General features: G+C 36.6%; 1 protein-coding gene across 1 annotated transcript in view; it reads right to left on the reverse strand.

Moving 5' to 3' along the window:
- The window catches only part of LRRC72 (leucine rich repeat containing 72), a 56197-nt gene that overhangs the window by 27520 nt on the left and 6609 nt on the right, over window positions 1–22068 (reverse strand). Inside the window, exon 3 of the mRNA XM_004467958.4 lies at window positions 11988–12057. Within this exon, the coding sequence (XP_004468015.2) occupies window positions 11988–12057 (70 nt within the window). The remainder of the gene's footprint in view (window positions 1–11987; window positions 12058–22068) is intronic.

A 22068-nucleotide genomic window follows, 5' to 3' on the forward strand; every position in this document is an offset into this window, starting at 1 on the left:
TAACTAATCACTCAAGCCACCTCCATACCCTGCTTTGTTGTCTCTCCCATTATTTTCTTTCTCCTGTGTTTCTCATGTCAGTTTTCTGTGCCTGCCTGTTACGTCAGCTTGTTGTCTTCTTTAGGAGGCACCAGGAACCAAACCAGGGACCTCTCACGTGGTAGGTGGGAGCTCAATTGTTTGAACCACATCCACTTCCCAGGACTCTATTAATATGCATTAAGGTTCACCTTGATTAAGTTGGGACATACCTTCACTAAAAATAATGCCTTCAAAAGTCTTAATGTGCATATGAGTTCATACCCACAGGAATGTAGATTAAGAATTTGCTTTTCATTGAGGTACATAATTCACCCTACCACAATATTTAATTTATTCCTACTGTGTGCCATTCTCTGGACTCAGTGCTTCACATATGTCAGCTCACTTATTTTTCAAGACACCCTTGAAACACTTATATGGATTAAAAATACCCTATATTACATAAGTAGAAAAGGAGCTCTAGAGAGATTATGTGATTTGCTAAATATCAGCTGGTACGGGACAAAACCATAATTGTACCTGAGCTCTCAGTTATACATCTATTTATTAAATAACTACTCTGTGCCAAGTTCTCTTAATTATCCCTAATGCTGATTTTTGAGCTATTCCTTTAGCTTTCATCTTTCTAAACATTATCTAATAAATGTGGCAGACACTTAACATTATTTTTTGGCTTCCCAGAATCTAAACTTACTCTCCACAATTCAAGGAATTCTTCATTTTATGAATCTGGGTAGTAGTCAGACCCTCCTCCCTACTAGAGAAGCAGAAAAGGCAAGGTACTTGCTTTCCCAAACTTCCTGGCAGCCAGCGTGTGGACACGTGACCTAGGCTAAGCCAATTCAATGAATCCACCCAGAATTTTGAATCAGAATCTAGTAATTCATAGACATAGAGACAGGTGGGAGTTAAATTTGTGGTGGCACACACAGAGGCAGCAATACACATTTTCCATGGGATGGGAGCTGGTGGAGGCGTCCAGCATCCAGCACTGATGACAGGGGCAGTGGGAGCCCAAAGTGGGGCTTTCATTGCTGACTGACAAGTCACAATGTCTGTGGAAACCTTTCGCATGGCATGGCTTTGACCATGGCTTCCTTTGGTCCTGAGAACTTTTTGAGCTTGATTCAAGCAACTCAGTATATATCTAATATCTTTTCAATATTTTTTTCTTACATAAGTTAAAATGGACTTCTGTTGAGTGAAGTTCTTGTACCTTAACTAGTACCCTAGAAAAGAAAAGTTCAGTGTGGCAAAACAGGTAAAATATCAAATAAGAAAAAGTGACATTTTTTAAAACAATAGAAAAGTAAAACACGAAGCAATATATGGATTTACCCTCATCAAATTTTTAATTGATGATTACATGCCATTTGTGACTAACATGATAACAATGGAAATACTGTGTTTATGAAAAAATATTAGAATTTTTAATTTGTTCAGGCTCCTGGATATCCTACAATATAAAGGATGGCACCCACAACCATGAATTATCCAGGTAAAAAAGTCAGTAGTGCTGAGGTTGAGAAACCCTGTGAGCAAAGACCTATTGCCCAGTGGGAATACAATGCGGTGAAATTCTGAAAAAACCTACAATTTTGTGTGATTTAAAATAGTATATTATTGTATATTTGAATACTAAAATTGTAATATTTCACAAATTTACATAAAACTAAGTATTAATATTTATTGGGGACTTTTTTATATAATACTTAAAAAAATAAAAATGATCATATACTTCTAGGACTCCTAAGTTTATTTTTATGGTGTTCCTCCCAATATATTCATTTGGATCTTATTTTAATAGATTTACAGACTTGAAAATAGTTTATACACTTAAAAATTTTTCCAAAATAGCTATTTTTATCTAATGTGAACAGACTTTCCTTCCTTCTCATACTTTCAATATCACATTGTTAAAGCTTTTATATATGCTCTTTTCCAGAAGTAGATTATATTTCTTAGCTAAATTATTTCAAATCACTACTGGATACATGTTGTTCATCTATATGAATTTCACAATCATGCACTGAAGCTTTATATTCATTTCCTTTTTTTTTAGAAGGCTTTAAATATTCAACAAAATATAATTCCTTCAATGAAGCTGACACAAGGGATAGAATTAATGTTGCCCTGAAGCAACAAAAACACATAAGAGTCCAAATTTTATGGAATGCATGCTAGTTTGTTTTGTTATTAAATAGATCTTCACTCTACCATGAGACTGTTGCTGCTCTAAAAATCCTTTGGAGCAAAGTATGATATTTATAAACAAATATACATAGCCACACTTAATACACAAATCTGACTGAAGGAACCAACAAAAGTTTCACGATGCAAAACATGTGGTAAAGCTACCTGAAAGTACTGTCAGAGAACTCTTTATCAAGTATTTATGAGAGCACATTAAAACTATTTTAATTTTCAATTTGTTCTTCACTAATTTTACACATTAAAAATTCTCTTTTAAATATTTAACTTTATGCAAATTTCTAAATTCTCAACATGTGCTGATTCTCTGGGAGATAGGAAACAATAGCATATCTTAACAGGATCTAAGGATGAACCTAGGATCATTTTTTTCTTTTTCTTTTTCTTTCTAAAAACAATTTATTGAAGTATATCATTTATTTTAAACAATAAGTATATAGTAAAACTTGTGAACTTATAAAACAAACATGCCTAACATCATACAGGACTCCCATATAATACCCCACCACAAATATCTTGCACTGTTGTGAAACATTTGTAACAAATTATGAAAGAGCCCTGTCAAAGTATTACTACTAACTATAGCCTGTATCTTACATTTGGTGTACTTTCCCCCAAACCACCTTTTATTTTTTCAATTATAAATAAACTATATAATTTATCTAAAGTGTATAATCAATGACATTTGGTATAATGACTAGGTTGCACATTCAACACTTCAATCAATAATAGAGCATTTTCATCACTCAAAAAAAAAAACCAAAAGAATAAAACAACAAAAAACAAACCACTAACATACCCATATGTTAACACTACTAATTACAAATCCCATGATGGGCTTTCACTATTTCTATTCATTTCCGAACATTTACAAACAAGTTTTTACCAATTCTGCGCAGATTAAACCTCAGCTTTCAATTCTCTAACCACAGTCTATTCTCTGGTGACTTATATTCTAGCTATTAACTCTGTGAGTTTGCTCATTATAGTTAGTTCATAAGAGCTAAATCATACACTATTTGTCCTTTTGTGCCTGGCTTGCTTCACTCAACATAATATCCTCCACGTTCAACCACATTGTCATATACTTTACTACTTCATTTCTTCTCACAGCTGAATAATATTCCATCATGTATATATACCAGAGTTCGTTTATCCATTTGTCAATTGATAGATACCTGGGTTGTTTCTGTATTTTGGCAATTGTGAATAATGCTGTATGAACATCAGTGTGCAGATGTCTGTTTCTGTCTCTGCTCTGTTCTTCTGGGTACATGCCTAGTAGTGGTATTGCTGAGTCACATTAACAGCTAAATCTAACTTCCTTAGGAACTGTCAAATAGACTTCCACAGTGGCTGCACCATTCTACATTCCCATAAACATTGAATAAGTGTTCTATTCTCTCCACATCCTTTCCAACACTTGTAGTTTTCTATTTCATTAACAGTAGCCCATTCTAGTTAGTATGAAATGAAATCTCATTGTAGTTTTGATTTGCATTTCCCTAATAACCAGGGAAGTTAAACATTTTTCCATGTGTTTATTCACCATTTGTATCTCTTCTTCAGAAAAATATCTATTCAGGCCTTTTGCCCATTTTTTAATCTGGTCATTTGTCTTTTTTAAGATTATTTTTATTTATCCCCCCACCCACCCCTGCCACTTGCACTCACTGTCTGCTCTCTGCATCCATTCACTGTGCATTCTTTTGTGTCTGCTCGTCTTCTCTTCTCATTTTCTCTTTTAGGAGGCACCAAGAACCATTCCTGGGACTTTCTGATGTATGAGAGAGACACTCAATCACTTGAGCCACCTCAGCATCCTGGTTCATTCTGTCTTTCATTGTCTTTTTCTCTGTGTCTCTTTTTGGTTTCATCATCTTGTTGTGTCAGCTTGCCACACAGTCCAGCTGTCCGCACAGGCTAGCTCACCATTCAGGCCTGCATGCCTTCACCAGGAGGCCCCAAGACCCAAACCTGGTACCTCCCATATGATAGACAGGAGAAGTTGAGAAAACTAGCTATCCATTTGCAAAAGAATGAAAGTGGATCCTTACCTCACACCATATACAAAATTAACTTGGTATGGATCAAAGCCCTGAATATAAGGATCAGAACTATAAAACACATAGAAGAAAACATAGGGAAGCATCTTCAGGACTTTGCATTAGGCACTGTTGTTTTAAACTTTATACCAAAAGCATGAGTAACAAAAGAAAAATAGAAATATTGACCTTTTTCAGAATAAAAGCATTTGTACATCTAAATACTTCATCATGAAAAAAGACAATCTATCCTCTCAGAGACAATATTTGGAAACCACATATTTGATAAGTTTAATATCCAGAATTTATAAAGAAATCCTACAACTCAACAACAAAAAGATAAATAAACCAATTTCAAAAAAAGGAAAGACTTGAATAGTCATTTATCCAAAGAAGGTATGCAAAAGGACAATACGTGCATGAAAAGATGTTTACTATCATTAGGCATTGGGGAAATGCAAATCAAAACCACAATGATTTACCAGTTTATATCCATTAGAAATGTCTAATAAACTCCAATTTATTTAAAAAATGGAAAACAAGTGTTGGAGAGAATGTGGAGAAATACCAACCCTCATTCATTGGTGGGAATGTAAAATGGTGCAGCCATTGTACAAAACAGGTTGGAGTGTTCCTCAGAAAGTTCCACTTCACAAATTACCATTTATTAAAAAGGCCATCATTTGACCCATTGCACCACAGTCTTCTTTTTAAAATAAAAATTATGCAAAAATTTTAAAAAAAAGAAAGTCAACTATAGAATTACCTGTCAATCCCACTTCTAAATATTTACCCAAAAGAACTTAAAGCAGGAATTCAAATAGATATTTTCACACCAATGCTCATAGCAGAATTATGCACAATTGCCAAAAGATGGAAGCAACCCAAGTGTCTGTCACCAGATGGAGATGAATGATAAACAAAATGTAGTATATACACGCAATGGAATATTATTCAGTCAAAGAAAGAATGAAATTTTGATACATGCAACAACATGGATGAATCTTGAAGACATCATGTTGAGTGAAAGAAGCCAAACACAAAAAGATAAATATTTGCTGGAGACATCCAAACACTACAGGCAGGGTTGGCAGCTCAGTAGTTGAGCACCCTACCAGTGGACCCTACTTTGGAATTTATGCTCCCCAGTGTGATAGAGTTGGACTCGGTTGTGGTTTCCCTACAAATGGCTCTTCTGCCCCTTGTATTTGAATCTACAGTTAGTACTAGAGTTGATAGGTTTATGTGCAAGAGACTTAAATCATTAGGCTTTCCATGTGCCAGTCAGGCCCTGAAACTCAATAGAGATGGAACACCTACTCTCCAGTTTACTGGACTCACCCAGGACAACTATCAAGGAGATGATGATGGACAATGGCCATCCCAAGGAACAGAGAGAGTCTACAACTGCAAGAAGATGACCCATGGGATCTAAGCCCCCTCTCAATTAGAGGTAGAGTGGGCATCATCATCCCAGAATCCTCAGGATTGGGGAATAAACAATGGATTAGAGTAGACTTACTGTTATTCTACTATAGAATTACTGTTCTAGCAATGGAAGAACATTTATTATTGATGTGGAGGCAGTGGCCACACGAGGTTGTAAGGGAAGGGAGAGGGGAAAAATAGGTGTTAATATGGGGGCATCCTAGGAACACTGAAACTGCTCTAAATGGCATTGCAATGACAGATACATGCCATTGTATATCTTGTCATAACTTACAAAATCATGTGGGAGAGAGTTTAAACTATAATCCACACATAGTGACAATGCTCCAGTATATATTGTAGCAGTTTGATATGGTTATGAATTCCAAAAATAGATACTGGATTATGTTTGTAATCTGATCTGTACCTGGGCATGATTGAGTTATAATTAGTGTGTTGAGTTCTCCCCCCTTGGTGAGTGGGGGGACTCACAGATAAAAGGCATGGCAGGAGATGGACTTGGCCCAGTGGTTAGGGCATCCGTCTACCACATGGGAGGTCCACGGTTCAAACCCTGGGCCTCCTTGAACCATGTGGAGCTGGCCCACGCACAGTGCTGATACGCGCAAAGAGTGCCCTGCCATGCAGGGGTGTCCCCTGTGTAGGGAGCCCCATGCGCAAGGAGTGTGCCCTGTAAGGAAAGCCATTCAGCACGAAATAGTGCAGCCTGCTCAGGAATGGCACCACACACATGGAGAGCTGACACACAAGATGACGCAACAAAAAGAAACACAGATTCCAGTGCTGCTGATAACAACAGAAGCAGACAAAGAAGAAGATGCAGCAAATAGACACAGAGAACAGACAACCGGCGGGGGGGGGGGGGGGGGGGGGGGGGGAGAGAAGGGGGGAAGGGGAGAGAAATAAATAAATAAATTAATAAATCTTTAAAAAAATAAATAAATAAAAGGCATGGCAAAGAACAGAGTTAAGGGTTTCTGATGTTGGAGTTTGATGCTGAAGACTTTCACTGGAGCCCCAGAAAGTAAGTTCACAGAGGAAAGAGAAGCCAATCCCAGGAAGAAAGGACTCTTGAACCCAGAGAGAAGCAAGACTCCGGAAGGGAGGAATCCAGGAAGCCAGAACTCTCACAGCCGTCAGAAGCCATCTTGCTCCAACACGTGAAAATAGACTTTGGTGAGGGAAGTAACTTATGCTTTATGGCCTGGTATTTGTAGGCTCCTACCACAAATAAATACGTTTTATAAAAACCAACCAATTTCTGGTATTTTGCATCTGGTATTTGGCTAATACAGTGTTCATCAATTGTAACAAATGTACCACACTAATGAAGGATGTTGTCAATGTGGGAGAGTTTGGGAGGGGTAGGGAGTGGGGCATGTGGGAATCCCCTACATTTTTTATGTAACATATATATAATCTAACTATTTTTTAAAATAAATAAATAAATAAGGACAAATATTGTATGATCTCACTGACATGAAATAATTAGAATAAATAAAGTCATAGAGTCAGAAAATAAAATACAAGTTACCAGATGTTTTAGTTTGCTGAAGGCTGCCAAGGAAATATACCAGAAATGGGTTGGCTTTTACAATGGGGATTTATTAACTTAGAAACTTACAGTTTTGAGGCCAAGAAAAATGTCTAAATCAAGGGTTCATCAAAAGACTGGTCACCAGCAATCCTGGAATTCTCTCTCACATGGCAAGGCACATGGAGACATCTGCTGGGGCTCTACTTTCTCCCCTGGGTCTCATTGCCTTCTGCTTCTGGCTTCTTACAGCTTTCTCTATGCTACTGTGACTTTCTGTCTGCTTCTACAGCTTTCTCTCTCCTGGGTTATGTTGATTTCAGCTCTGGAGGTTTCTCTCTGTGTCTGAGGCCTCTCTTCACTGTTTATTCAACTCATTTATAAAGGACTTCAGTAAAAGGATTAAGCACCACCCGGTGCTACACTTTACTGAACAGTCTAATCAAAAGGTTTCACCTACAATAATTTCTCACACACAGAAATAGATTAATTTAAGAACATAATTTTCTGTGGTCCATGAAAGACTCAAACTAACATACAAGGGAATGAAGAGTTAATACTTAATGTTTACAGAATTTCTGTTTGACTAATAGGAAAGCTTTGATAACAGATGGTGGTGATGGTAGCACAACATTGTAAATGTAATTAACAGCAATGAATTAGGTATTTTAATGTGATTAAAAGGGGAAATTTTTTGTTGTGTATATATATATATATATTACTAGAAGAAAAATTAAGGAAAAAAAGCATAGGACTGGAAAACACAGTGATCCCTAATGTAAGCTATGGACTATAGTTAATAATAATAGTATTGTTTCATCAGTTTTACAAAGCTACCACACTAATGCAAAGGAAAACTAAATGTGTGAGGGGAGAATATGGGAACTCTATTTTCTGGATGATTTTTTTGTAAACCTACAATTGCTCTAATAAGGAAAAGATTAAAAAGTCTATGAAATATTGAAATAGTTTCATAAACATGAATGTCTAAATATGCAATGTTGTGAAGTGGGACTACTGCTAGATAGGCTGACTGTAACTAAAAATTCAAATTATTTTTGAGTCTAAATTGAAAATGTTAAAATTGGTTTATCAGTTTATAAAGAACAGATAACAAGGTGTTAGAAAGTCAAATGTCAGAAAGTGAGGACAATGGATTGACCGAATAAATATAATTACTGGATTTGAATATCAGTTCAATTTTGTTCTTTGACTTAGGGAGAAGCCTGGAACCCCAGTCAGATCCCCACTAAAGGATACTGCCTCCTAAACCCTAGCTTCATAAAAGAAGCTCCAAGGGCCATAGGTAAGCCTGAAGAGTGTTTTCTATAGTTTGGGACTGTCTGTGCCTGACAACTCCTGAAGAAGCCAAATCTCCTTGTGCAGCAACTGGGAGGTAACCAACCAACCTGGCCTCTGACATTGGGAACTGAGATGAAACCACTGTAGGAGTGTTGATCTGCAGCATTTTACAAGTGATCCTACCCAAGGATGTAGTTTGCCAAGGCCAGGAGACCTTTGGTTGTTAGCATCAGGAAAATAAAATGTGAAGTGAGATCTGGAGAGGCCAGAGAAGAGGAGTTAGCAATGGAGGAGTCTAGCAGGGGAGACTGGATAATCCATAAAAGGAAAAGAATCAGTATTGGACATCTGTTAGTAACAGGGGATAGAAATCAAGAATTTTTGGTTCCCCCTTGTCTTTCCTCTACTCCCCACACCTCCTCAATTCCATGCCAATCCTAGAGTGAGCTGAGATGCAGCTGAGAGGGAAAAAAAGCAGCAGACCATACCTCCATATCTGAAACGAAGTAGGAGGCCATCTGCAGTCAGCCCTAGCTGGAAAAGACACATAATGTCTCATTTGTGAATTAAAAAGTAATTAATATTGTCTCCTGGGAATTCTCATTTCTGAACTGGTGCTATGTTTTGCATTACCTAAGAGAGATGAGAAAAGCTGTAAGACCCCCTAAATTTTCATCCACAAACCTGGGAATAAATGAACAGGTTTCTTTTTTTCATTTAAAAAATGTTTATTGAAGTATATTATTCATACACGAACACACATTAGCTACAAGTATATAATAAGAGTTGTGAACTTACAAAACAAACATGCATATCATCATACAGGGTTCTCATACACGCTCCCACCACCAATACCTTACATTATTGTAAAACATTTGTTACAAACTATGAAAGAGCTTCATCAAAATATTACTACTAACTATAGCCCATCTCTTATATTTGGTGTATTTTTCCCCCAATCCACCTGATTATTAACATCCTGTATTAGTATTATATATTTGTTATAGTTCATGAGACAACATTCTCATATTTGTTCTGTTAACCACAGTCCACCTTTCACTACAGGATTCACCATCTTATGTAATCCCATGCTTTGTACAGTCCATTCAAAGTGTTTACTCAGTGGTTCTCGTTTTCATCACAGAGTTGTCATGTCATCAACTCAGTCAATTTTAGAACTTTTTCATTATTCCAAAAAGAAAAAAAATCACCCAATCCCATATACCCCCTATCGTTCCTTAGAACCAATTTGATATATGTTTTGCCTTTGCTGCAGAAATATTACAATATTATTGTTAACTATCTCCCATAAGTTACATTAGTTGTAATTTTCCAGTGTATCACCATATTTTTAACACTTGGTAAAAGAAGACCATTCATATATTTATACTATTAACCACAATCTTCATTCACCACTGAAATCACTGTTTAACAGTCCCTAGAATATTTTCTAGCTTCCTTTCAATTCCATCAATTCACAGACTACCCCTTTCTGCCACAATAGCTTTTACAAATCAGTAGTTTTAGTTATACTCACTATAATATGTTGCCATCAACTCTATTCATCTCCACAACTTTTAAAATAAACCTTATTAAAAATACTACATACATTAAGCACCAGCTCCCATTCTCAACCCACATTCTATCTCCTAGTAACCTATACTCCAAAGTTTATTTCTGTGAGTTTACTTCTGTGAGTTCACTCATCATAGTTAGTTCATAGTAGTGAGATCATACAGTATTTGTCCTTGTGTGTCTGGCTTATTTCAGTCAACATAATATCCTCAAGGTTCATCCATGCTGTCATTTCAATTTCAATTCTTCTTATAGCTGAATTGTATTCCACTGTTGCTTTCTAGTCATTAGTTGATGGACATTTGGACTGGTTCCCTATTTTAGCAATTATGAATAATGCTGCTATGAACATCAATGTGTAAATGTCAGTTTGAGTCCTTGCTTTCAGTTCTTCTGAATATATTCCTAAAAATGGTACTGTTAGCGCATATCAGCTTCTTGAAGTACTGCCAAACTATCTTCACCAGAGGCTGCACCATTTTACATTGCCACCAACAGTGAAAGAGTGTTCCTGTTACTCCACATCAGCTCCAGCACTTGTAGTTTTCTGTTTGTTTTTTTATATAATAGCCATTCCATAACGTGTGAAATGGTATCTCACTGTAGTCTTGATGTATATTTCCCTACTAGCTAGTGGCACTGAACATTTTTTCATGTCCTTTTGGCCATTTGTTTTTCCTCTTTGGAAAATTGCCTATTTAAGTCTTTTGCCCATTTTTAATCTTTTTGTCTTTTTATTGAGTTGTACAATCTCTTTATATAACATGGAAATTAAGCCCTTATTGGATGTGTGGTTTCCAAATATTTTCTCCCATTGAGTAGGCTGCCTTTTTACTTTCCTGGTAAAGTTTTTTGAAGAACAAAAGCATTTAACTTTGATAAGGTCCCATTCATCTATTTTTTTTCTTTTATTGCTTGTGCTTTGGGTATAAGGCTTAAGAAACTACAACCTACCACAAGATCTTGAAAATGTTTCCCTACATTTTCTTGTAGAAGTTTTAAGGTTTTAGCTTTTATATTTAGGTCTTTGATCCATTTTGAGTTAATTATTGCATAAATTGGGAGATAGGGATCCTTTTTGTTTCTTTTGGATATGGATACCCAGTTCTCCCAGCACCATTTGTTAGATCATCTTTGAATGAGTGGTAGAATTCACCTGTGAAGCCACCTGGTTCTGGACTTTTCATCTTTTGGAGGATTTTGATGATTGTTTCATTCTCTGTACTTGAGATTGTTTTGTTGAGTCTTCTATTTCTTTTAGGATTAGTGTATGTTGTTCATGTGTTTCTAGGAATTGGCCCCTTTCATCTACATTGTCTAGTTTTTGGAATACAGTTATTCATAGTATTCTCTTACATCTCTCATATTTCTGTGAGGTCAGTGGTAATGTCCTTCTTCTCATTTCTGATTTTACTTGCATCTTCTCTCTTTTTTTGTCAGTCTAGCTAAGGGTTTGTCCATTTTGTTCATCTTGTCAAAGAACCAGCTTTTGGTTTTGTTGTTTTTTCTATTGTTTTGTTGTTGTTGTTGCTGTTGTTTTCAATTTCATTTATTTCTGCTCTGATCCTGCCTACCTACTCCAAAACTATCTTTCCCCAAAGACTAATTCTGATACAACACAGAACACAAAAGTGATATTGCTTTCTGATAATATCTAACAAATTGTACTTATTCAATGTACCAGTTACATATGTATAGTATCAGTTTCTTACCTAAATGTACTTTAGGAGTATAGAAAAATATTAATACCTTTAAACATTAGTTTTATTAAAATATGAAAGTGTGATCATTTAATTATAGAGTTATTTAAAGATAAAATAGGAAATTACCTTGTTATGATGAAGCCATAAGTATTTTAACTTTTTAAACCTGGAAAGATCAATGACCTCTGTCAATTCTCTGGAAGAAAAAAAATGGTGAACATTAGTGACAATTAATTCACTCATGGATAAGACTGGTCATATAGGTGATATGATTTGTGTTAACTGAAAAGGTGTATCTCTTTGTCCTTTCATATTTGCCAGCCCATTTCTAATTTCTTAACTTCCATAATTATAATTTCATTTACTTGAATTATGATTTTATCTGTTAAAGCAAATCCCTAAAAAAAGAGCATTTTATTACATTAGCAGAAATTTACATCTCATTATGACTGAATTTATCAAAACATGTTACATTAGGAAGATGACAGAGGGAAATTAAATGCAGAAGATACTGGTCTTTAAAGCAAATGTGTAAAACACAATCAGCTCCTGCTTCAACATTGTTTGTGGGTCCCTTATTTTGGAGTCAGTCCCTGTTGTTCTACAGTCTGGACTTAGAGATGGAAATTGCAAGACACTAAGAGACAAAGATTTAATAAAGTGTTTTATTCTTTATTTATTGTCGATTAATTATAGGGTCAAAATATCATCCACCTTTCTTGAACTATGAGAGAAACCGTCTAAGTGGTCCTTGGCCTTGGAGCTGATGCATCTCACTCAGTAGAGAGAGAGACACATGGAGAGGGGGCAAGATGATTGACAGCAGAGCCTCTGGGAGTATTAGAAATTGGTCATTTGACTAAGGTGGACTGCAACATTTATTTTTATTTCTTCCTTTTATTTCTTTCTTCAGGGCAGATATTGTGGGCCCCAAGTATGTATGCATATATGTATCATTCTTTGAGCACTTATAGAACATGCACTTGTGTGCCAAGCACTTTTCTAAGCACTTAAAAAAATCAGTGCTGATATTACATACATATGTGTATATATATATATGTGTGTGTGTATATGTATATATAAACTCATTTATGATAACAGCCTCTCATAATTAGTTTTTACCTTGAGACACAGAGGGGCAAAATTTTCCTAGTTTTTATGAAAACATACTTACTTTTTATATCATGTAAATTGCCCTTCTAAACAAAAGAAAACTTTCTCACCAACTTTTTATGTTGAAAAGTTTTAAACTTATGAAGGGTTGAAGGAAAAATACTGTGAGCACTTTATACCCTTCATAATTTTTAATATTTTAATATTTTGTCACATTTATGCCGACTTTATCCATCCATTCACCTATCTCTATCTATCTATCTATCTATCTATCTATCTATCTATCTATCTATCTAGTCTTATTTATACCCCATCTGTCTATCATCTATAATGATGGAAGTTAAGAAATTATGAACCCCAATATTATTTCCTAATCTTAATCTGCATTCCTGTGAGTGTGAACCCATTATAAAGAGGACCTCTTGAAGATGCTATTTTTAGGTAAGGTGTGACCCAACTGCAGGAGGGGGGACCTTAATCCATATTACTGAAGGTGTTACAGAAAGAGAAACATAAGATGAGACAGAAGTCAGTAGAAAACTGGAAGAGCAGATGAAAGAATAGGACATTGCTATGTGGAGGAAGGCAGAGATACATGCGAAGAAACACCAAAGATTGTCAGCAGCCAGCACCAGAATGCTACAGATTCAGGGAGAAAGCAAGCCTTGCCAATACCTTGATTTTGGATTTCTAACCTCAAAATCATGAGGCAATAAATTCCCGTTGTTTAAGCCAACATTGTGAGGTATTTGTCATAGCAGGAATCAAACTAAACTTTCTATCTCTACCTACCTTTCTATCTAATCACTATCTCCTAACACATTGATTGATAATTTTCTAGGTGAATCATTTGATAATAAGTTGCAGCTTATTATTGCAGGCTTCTAACTACTTCACAATGCATAGCCCCAAATCAGGACATTTTCCTGCATAATCACAATACCTTTATCATTCTTAGGAAAATTAAATTTAACTCATAATTTAATTCATTCATTAATATTATATAATATTTTGTTCATACTCAAATGTTCCAAATTGCCCCTACATTTCTTTTATAGTGTTATTTAAATTCAGAATTCCATTGACATCCATGCATTGCATCTTCAGTTGGTATAACCCTGTAGTGTATATTAATTTAGACTAGTCTCCCTTCCTTTTTTTTTGACCTTAACATTTACTTTCTGAAGAGTCCAGTTTTCTTTTAAGAATGTCCCACATTTTTTATTTAGATGATTGCTTTCTAATGTTTAAATTCAAGGTAGATCACTTTTCAATTACATAGGTGATGATGTGTACTTCTGATTGCAGCATGTCAGGAGGTAAATTATGTCATTTTTTCCCAAACTCTGTGAAGCTAAATTCAGTCTTTTCGTTAAAGTGGTTGTCTTCTTGGTCTCTCCATTGTAGAAGTACAAATATTATAACTGAAAAATAATATGTGGGACAAAACTTTTAAGCCATGTGTATACCTTGTTTCTTAACTATTTATTCAATGCCTTTAACTTTGTGCTTTTTTGTTTTGTTTTGTTTTTTTAGGAGGTATAAGTGATGGAACTCAGGACCTTGTACATGGGAAGTGGGTGCTCGATCCACTGAGCTACACCTGCTCCCTGGCTTTAGTTTTGATTGATAATCTTTACTTGAATCAGTTAGTAGATTGGGGATTATAAAATAGTGATTTTCTAATGCTCTCGTTCTTTTTACTTTTTTTTTTTTCAGCTGGCATTCTTCTGTTTCTCACCCTTTTTTCTCTCATTCACTTTCTCCCATCACTTCCTACTTACCTAAATCCCTTACTACTGTAATTTTTAATTCTCAAATTCTCCCAAATGGAAGGCCCTTCAAGCAGACTTCTGAGTCCTTTTGAAATGTATCATTCATCTTTGAGCAGTTCCCTGTTTTTTAGCACACACAAAAAAAGTTCCAGTTTCCCCCAAAACAACTTTTAACGGGAGATTTGCACACTTAATATATTTTCCTCTCTCACTATCGATATGTAGCCTATTTATGGGAAGTAGCACTTGGAACTTGGTACACCTTAGCTATTGTGATGGGCAATAATTACTGCATGGTAGTTTTATTCATTCCCATTATTTTTAAAAAAATCATTACTTGGTAACATCAAAGGCTCTCAGGGTCCACTTAGGGAATTTCCCCAAGGATTGCCCACAAGTTATTTTAATATGCTAATTCTGAAAGGTATTAACTCTGTCAATCATATTTCTGTCATTAATTTCTTTGAATTAGGAATATCAATGTTAACTTTCCAGGTATTAGATAAGGTAAAATTTGCATAATATAAAATTTACCACTTTAAAGCAAACAATTCAGGAATATTTAGTACCTTCATAATGGCCAACCACCACTTCAATCTAGTTCCACCCCAAGAGGAAACTCATATCCTTAAGAAGTTTGCTCCTTATTTCTCCCTCCTCCTTGGTAACTTGTTTTTGTTTCCTAGGCTGCTTAAAGCAGATACCAGGAAATGGATTGGCTTAAACAATGGGAATTTTTTAGCTACAGTCTGAGGCCAAGAAAACGTCCAAATCAAAGCATCATCAAGGTAATGATTTCTTTCCAAACACCAGCTGCCAGTGATTCTTAGCTCCTTTGCCACATGGCAAGGTACATAAGCATAGCAGCATCTGCTGGTCTCTCCCTTCTCTTCCAGGTTTTACTGCTTTTAGTTTCTTGCTTCCCTGGCGTCCTTTCCCTCCCTCCCTCCGTCTCTTGTCTCTCTCTCTGTCTCTGTCCCTTCATTCCATTTATAAAGGACTCCAGGGAAATGGACTTTGGCCCAGTGGTTAGGGCGTCCGTCTACCACATGGGAGGTCTGCGGTTCAAGCCCCGGGCCTCCTTGACCCGTGTGGAGCTGGCCCATGCGCAGTGCTGATGCGCGCAAGGAGTGCCTGTGCTACACAGGGGTGTCCCCCGCGTAGGGGAGCCCCACGCGCAAGGAGTGCACCCATAAGGAGAGCCGCCCAGCGCGAAGGAGGGAGCAGCCTGCCGAGGAATGGCGCCGCCCACACTTCCCGTGCCACTGACGACGACAGAAGCGGACAAAGAAACAAGACGCAGCAAAAAGACACAGAAAACAGACAACCAGGGGAGGGGAGGGGAATTAAATAAATAAAAATAAATCTAAAAAAAAAAAGGATTCCAGTAATAGGATTAAGACCTATCTTACCTGAACTAATCTCATCAAAAGGTCCTACTGAGATGGATTTACATCCACAAGAATGGATTCGATTTAAGAACATGTTTTTCTGGGGTATATACAGCCTCAAACCACCACAGTAACTATCAATCTGATTACTGTTTCTTCGGATTATTCTAGAGGATAATCTAGGGACTGTGTGATATTTTGATTTTAGTGGTAGATGAGGACTGTGGTTAATAGCATAAATACAAAAATGTTCCTCTATCACAAGGTGTTAAGAATATGGTTATACATAGGAAAAATAGAACTAATGTAATTTATAGACTACACTTAACAGTAATATTGTAATATGTTTGTAGCAAAGGCAAAGAAGGTAAGCTATCAATGCTAAAGGTCAGAAAAAGAATATGGGATTTAATTTTATGAGATATGAATATAATCAAGCATTTTTTTCCTTTATTTTCTTCATTAACAAGTAGATCTTGGTCATGGTATTTAACCAATCTGTGCTCATTTACTTATCTTTCTTAACACTGGAGAAACAACTGAATTTATATTTAGGATTAAATAGGATAAAGATGCTTGACAGAATTTTTTTAAAGTAATGTTTCCAGAATTCGTTAAGCTGCTTTTTGTCTATTTTATTTTTTGAAGCTGATATATTTACTTTAAAAAAAATTAATAGCCATCCTATTAGGTGTGAAGTAGTACCTCATTATGGTTTTCATTTGCATTTTCCTAATGACTAATGATATTAAGCATCTTTTCATGTGTTTTGGCCATGTGTATTTTTTGAAAAATATCTATTCAAGTCCTTTATCCATTTTCTACATGGGATAGTTGTCTTTTCTTGTTGAGTTGCAAGAGTTTTTTATATATTGTGAATAACAGACCATCATTAGATACATGATTTGTGTTTTTAGTTAACTAAAGGCTGCCAAGGCAATATACCAGAAATGGGTTGGCTTTTACAATGGGGATTTATTAACTCATAAGCTTATAGTTCCAAGGCTGAGAAAAATGTCTGAATTAAGGCATCAGGTGAAGCTTTCTCCCTGAAGACCAGCTGGCAGCAATCTGGGACTCTTGTCACATGGCAGCACAGTGGTGTCATATAGTATATTTCCTTTTTCCTCTGGGTCTTGTTGCTTTCAGCTTCTAGCTTCCTCCTGCTTTCTTTCTGCTCCTGTGGCTTTCTCTCCCCTGGGTTCCACTGATTTCCACTTCTGTCTTCTAGGACCTTTTCTCAGTTTCTTGGGGGGGGTTCTCTCTGTGTCTTCAGGTCCCTCTCTCCATATTCATACCATTTATAAAGGATTCCACTAAGAGAATTAAGACTCACCCTGGGACATTCCCTACTGAAGTAACCTATCAAAGGGCCCCCACCTGAAGTAATCTAATTAAAGGGTCCCATCTACAATAGGTTCACACCCACAGGAATGGATTAATTTAAGAACAGTCTTTTCTGAGGTCCACGAAAGCCTCAATCCACCACAATTTGCAACAATTTCCTCCCATTCTATAGGAAGTCTTTCCACTTTCTTGATAATGTCCTTTGATACACAATAGATTTAAATATGAAGTCAATTTTTAAAACTTTTCTTTTGTTGCTCATGTCATATCTAAGAAACCATTGCAAATTACAAGTCTTTGCATTTCTTATATTTATAGATTCATGTCTTTCATTAAATTTGGGATTTTTGACATTATTTCTTGAAATATTCTTTCTTCCCTTTCCTCTCTCTCTTCTCTCCCTCTGAGACTCGCACAGTGAGTCTACTGGTCTTCACGATGGTGTCCCACAGGTCCCTTAGGCTCTAGTCACCTTTCTTCATTCTTTATTTTTCCTTTTTGCTATTCATACTGGATAATTTCTGTTGTCCTATCTTTAAGTTTACTGATTCTTTTTCCTATTTAGATCTGCTATTGAACCCTGTATTCATTTCCTAGGACTGCCTTAACAAAGTGCCTCAAATTATGTGGCTTAAAACAACAAAATTCTAGTCTTACAGTTCTGGAGGCTAGAAATCTGAAATGATGTTGTCAGTGCCAAGGTCCCTTTGAAACCTATAGGGAAGAATCCACCCACCCACCCCCCTTTTTTTTTTCTTGCTTCTATTGGTTTTCCAGCAATCCTAAGCATCCCTTGTCTTGAAGATGCATCACTACAATCTCTGCCTCTGTCTTCACTTGGCTTTCTTCTGTGCATACATCTCTCTATGTCCAAATCTGGACCCAAACCCCCTCAAACTCTGCCTCCATCATCACATGGCATTCTCTCCTCTATTGTCCAAATTTTACTCTTTCTATAAGGACATCAGTCACACTGCATTAGGACCTGCTCTAATATAGTTTGGCCTCATATTAATTAATTACTCCTTCAAAAACCCTATTTCCAAATAAGGTCACATTCACAGAACTGGGGTAGGATTTCAACATATCTTTTTGGGTACACAATTCAACCCATCACAAACCTCTCTAGTGATATTTATTTTTTTCATTTTAATTGTCCTTTTCAGCTCCAGAATTTTTATTTCGTTCCTTTTTATAGTTTCTATCTCTTTAGTGACATTATTATGTCCATACATTGTTTCCTGTTTTTCTTTAGTTCTTTGTGCATGGTTTACTTTACCCCTGTGAGCATATTTAAAACAGTTGGTTTAAAGTCATTGTCTATTAATTCCAATATTTGCACTTCCTCAGAGACAGTTTCTGTCCATTTTTTTCTTGTGTATGGGTCACACTTTCCTGTACTTTTTATTGCCTGTTATTTTTTGTTGAAAATTTGACATTTTTAATATTTTTAATATTATGACTTTGGTAACTCTGGAAATGAGATTCTCCCCATTCTCCAGGGTTTGCTGTTGTTGATTGTTTTTTTTTTTTTAAAGATTTATTTCTCTCCCCTTCTCCCCCCACCCTGTTGTCTTTTCTCTGTGTCTATTTGCTGTGTCTTCTTTGTCTGCTTCTGTTGTTGTCAGCGGCACGGGAATCTGTGTTTCTTTTAGTTGCGTCATCTTGTTGTGTCAGCTCTCCGTGTGTGTGGCACCATTCCTGGGCAGGCTGCACTTTCTTTCGTGCTGGGTGGCTCTCCTTACGGGGCGCACTCCTTGTGCGTGGGGCTTCCCTACACGGGGGACACCCCTGCATGGCAGGGCACTCCTTGTGCGCATCAGCGCTGCGCATGGGCCAGCACCACACGGGTCAAGGAGGCCCGGGGTTTAAACTGCAGACCTCCCATGTGGTAGACGGACCCCCTAACCACTGGACCAAGTCCACTGCCCTGTTGTTGATTGTTGAGGGCCACAGTTGTCCATACGTTTATTGAGTTTTCCAAACTATTTTTGCAAAGATGTAATTCTTATTGTGTGTGGTCACTTAAGTCTCTGTTCATTATCTCAGTGGTCAACGAGTGACCTGACGGAGATTTCCATAAACACCAGGAAATAGAAAAAGAAAGAAGGAAAAATAATAATACTCTCTCTGTCTTTGAAGCTTAGCTCTTAGTTGGGGCACTTTTTCAATGCTAAGCCAAGGAACCTACAATTCTGCCTTAGTCTTTAACTTCTGCTTTCATTGAGCCCACAGATATGCCAGAGGTTCAAACATTGTATCCTCTCAGGTCTTTTCTGAACATGTGCCTGATCTTGGACATGTGTGTTACACTCCTTCTTCCTCTGGTGTACGTGGGGCCCATCTAAGCTACTATTCTTCCAAGATACTTGCTCTTCAGCCTTTTCCTTCCCAGGGTTTGGATCTGTCTGCTGCTTGCCCCATCTGTCATATCTTGCTCCTGGAGTGCATGGGTAATTTGTGTCTTTAAATCTTTCAACAGATGTTATTGCCACATGGGAAGCTCCCCCAGACTCCGGGAGGATGGTGAGAAACCAAAGTCAGCCTTTGTGCTTGTCCCTCAGGGAACTACTAGACAGGTCAACATGTACAACCACATTATTTTAAGAACAAGGTCTGTACTAGCTGGCACCAGCAGGCTGTACCAGGAATGTGGGCTTCCATCCCTACAGCCACTATTGCCAGGCTGAGAAATGGAGGATCGTGGGTGGATGAGGACAGATGAAATCTTGCTCTTACCAAAATCCTGCTGCTCTTTTCTTCCTTAAACAGTTCCCTGGTTTCTATAATTTTTGGATTAGAATTCAGAGTTCTGAAAAAGTCATTTGGTCAGCCTTTGTCAGCATATGGCTCTTTCAGTGGAGGGAAGTCATTCTTTGTGCACCCTACTCCACCATAAACTGTGACATCAGTCTAATTCATTTCTGAGGGTACTTCAGTTCCTTCAAGTTAAAAGGGTTCATTCTGCACATAAACCTGTATCAAATCAATAATGGGCTGTAATATTTTAAGGTGAAGCAAATGAAAAAAAACAAAAGTAATTCTACTACTAACGATGGCAATGAGCTTGTGCTGACAATAATATGTCAACAGTTTTCACAATATATGTTCTGTCACCACTCAATAATTACTCAAGCAGACATTGGTAAGACACTTTCCATTTTCCAAGGGCAATGAAGACTTAAACAAATACCTTAGGTTATTGGTGTCTAGCCTGTGAAACATGTTTTGTCCCTAGTCAGATTAAATGCTATGTATTCTTAAATTATAAAATCTGTTGTCCTTCACACAAAAAGACCACTAATTCCACTGTCAAAGAATCAGTATTTTTAATTTTTTTCAAGTATTTTAAAGCAGTTCTTACTGATACCCACTTACCCATGTGATCAACAGTATACAGTTGTAAAAATCACATCAGGCTTAGAGATGTAATCTTTTGACCATATGAAGTACTTTTCATTATTGTAAAATTAACTGATCCATAAAAAAGATCAAAATATGACCTTCAGTGTGTCAGAATTCTTCCTTTCACCTGTTTTATTCAAAATTTATAATTTTTTAAATCTCAAATTGGCCAGCTATTTATTCCCTTCCTATCAAGAGATTTAGGGCCATTACAGATATAAACTTTATTCTTTGTACTAATAAGTTAAAAAATTTTTAAATTACATATAACAAGAGGGAGATATTTATTAATAGGGGATACTCAAGGCACTAGAGATAAAGGTGATTAATTTAGTTGATAAAACAGTGCATTTTATTTTAAAAGTAGCTGAGGTCCAAAGATTACATAAGAGTAAATACAGGTCAGGCCTATTTTGCAATAATACATAGATTTCAGAAGAACTAAAAAACATGGAGAGGGAAAACAGATATGAAAATAGATTCATTGTTATTATAATGCAAACTATATCTGCACAGACAGTAAATTACAGGCCAGCAACAACTGTAGGATCAGAATCTAAACCTACCTGTAACTTCCTCTCCCTCTTACCCCTGCTTTCCATCTCAGACACTGTGACCACCCTGTAGAAGAACCCACTTTGCTCTCTGCCACCTCAGGGAGTTTGAGTGAAAACAACAGCATTTGTTGATATAAGGGAGAGGTTTTCCTACTTACTGGTATAGGGGTTGTTAGTATAGCATAGGGACTACAGCATAAAAGGGATTATTTATATAGGATAGGGTTATAATGAGTAACTGCTCTCTAATAATACAAACTGTACTAACACTCATTACATGCTTCCTGTGTACTAGACTTTCCCTTAATTTCTACTAACTCATTTAATCTTTACAAAACCCTGTAAAGGAGGTACTATTATTATTCAGAAAGAACAGGGTTGCCAGATAAAATAGCAGGACACCCAGTTAGATTTGAATTGCAGAGAAACACAAATGCCCCAATGTACAATACACATACATTAAAAAATATATATTATGTCTCTGATATTCAAATTTAACTGGACACCTTATATTTTTATTTGCTAAATCTGACAACCCTAACAGAGAGGTTACATGACATGCCTGAGATCACCCAGGTAGGAGAGACAGAGCTGGGATTCAACTCAGACTAGTTCTATA

The sequence above is a fragment of the Dasypus novemcinctus genome, chromosome 5 (genome assembly GCF_030445035.2).
Source record: "Dasypus novemcinctus isolate mDasNov1 chromosome 5, mDasNov1.1.hap2, whole genome shotgun sequence".
NCBI lineage: Eukaryota > Metazoa > Chordata > Mammalia > Cingulata > Dasypodidae > Dasypus > Dasypus novemcinctus.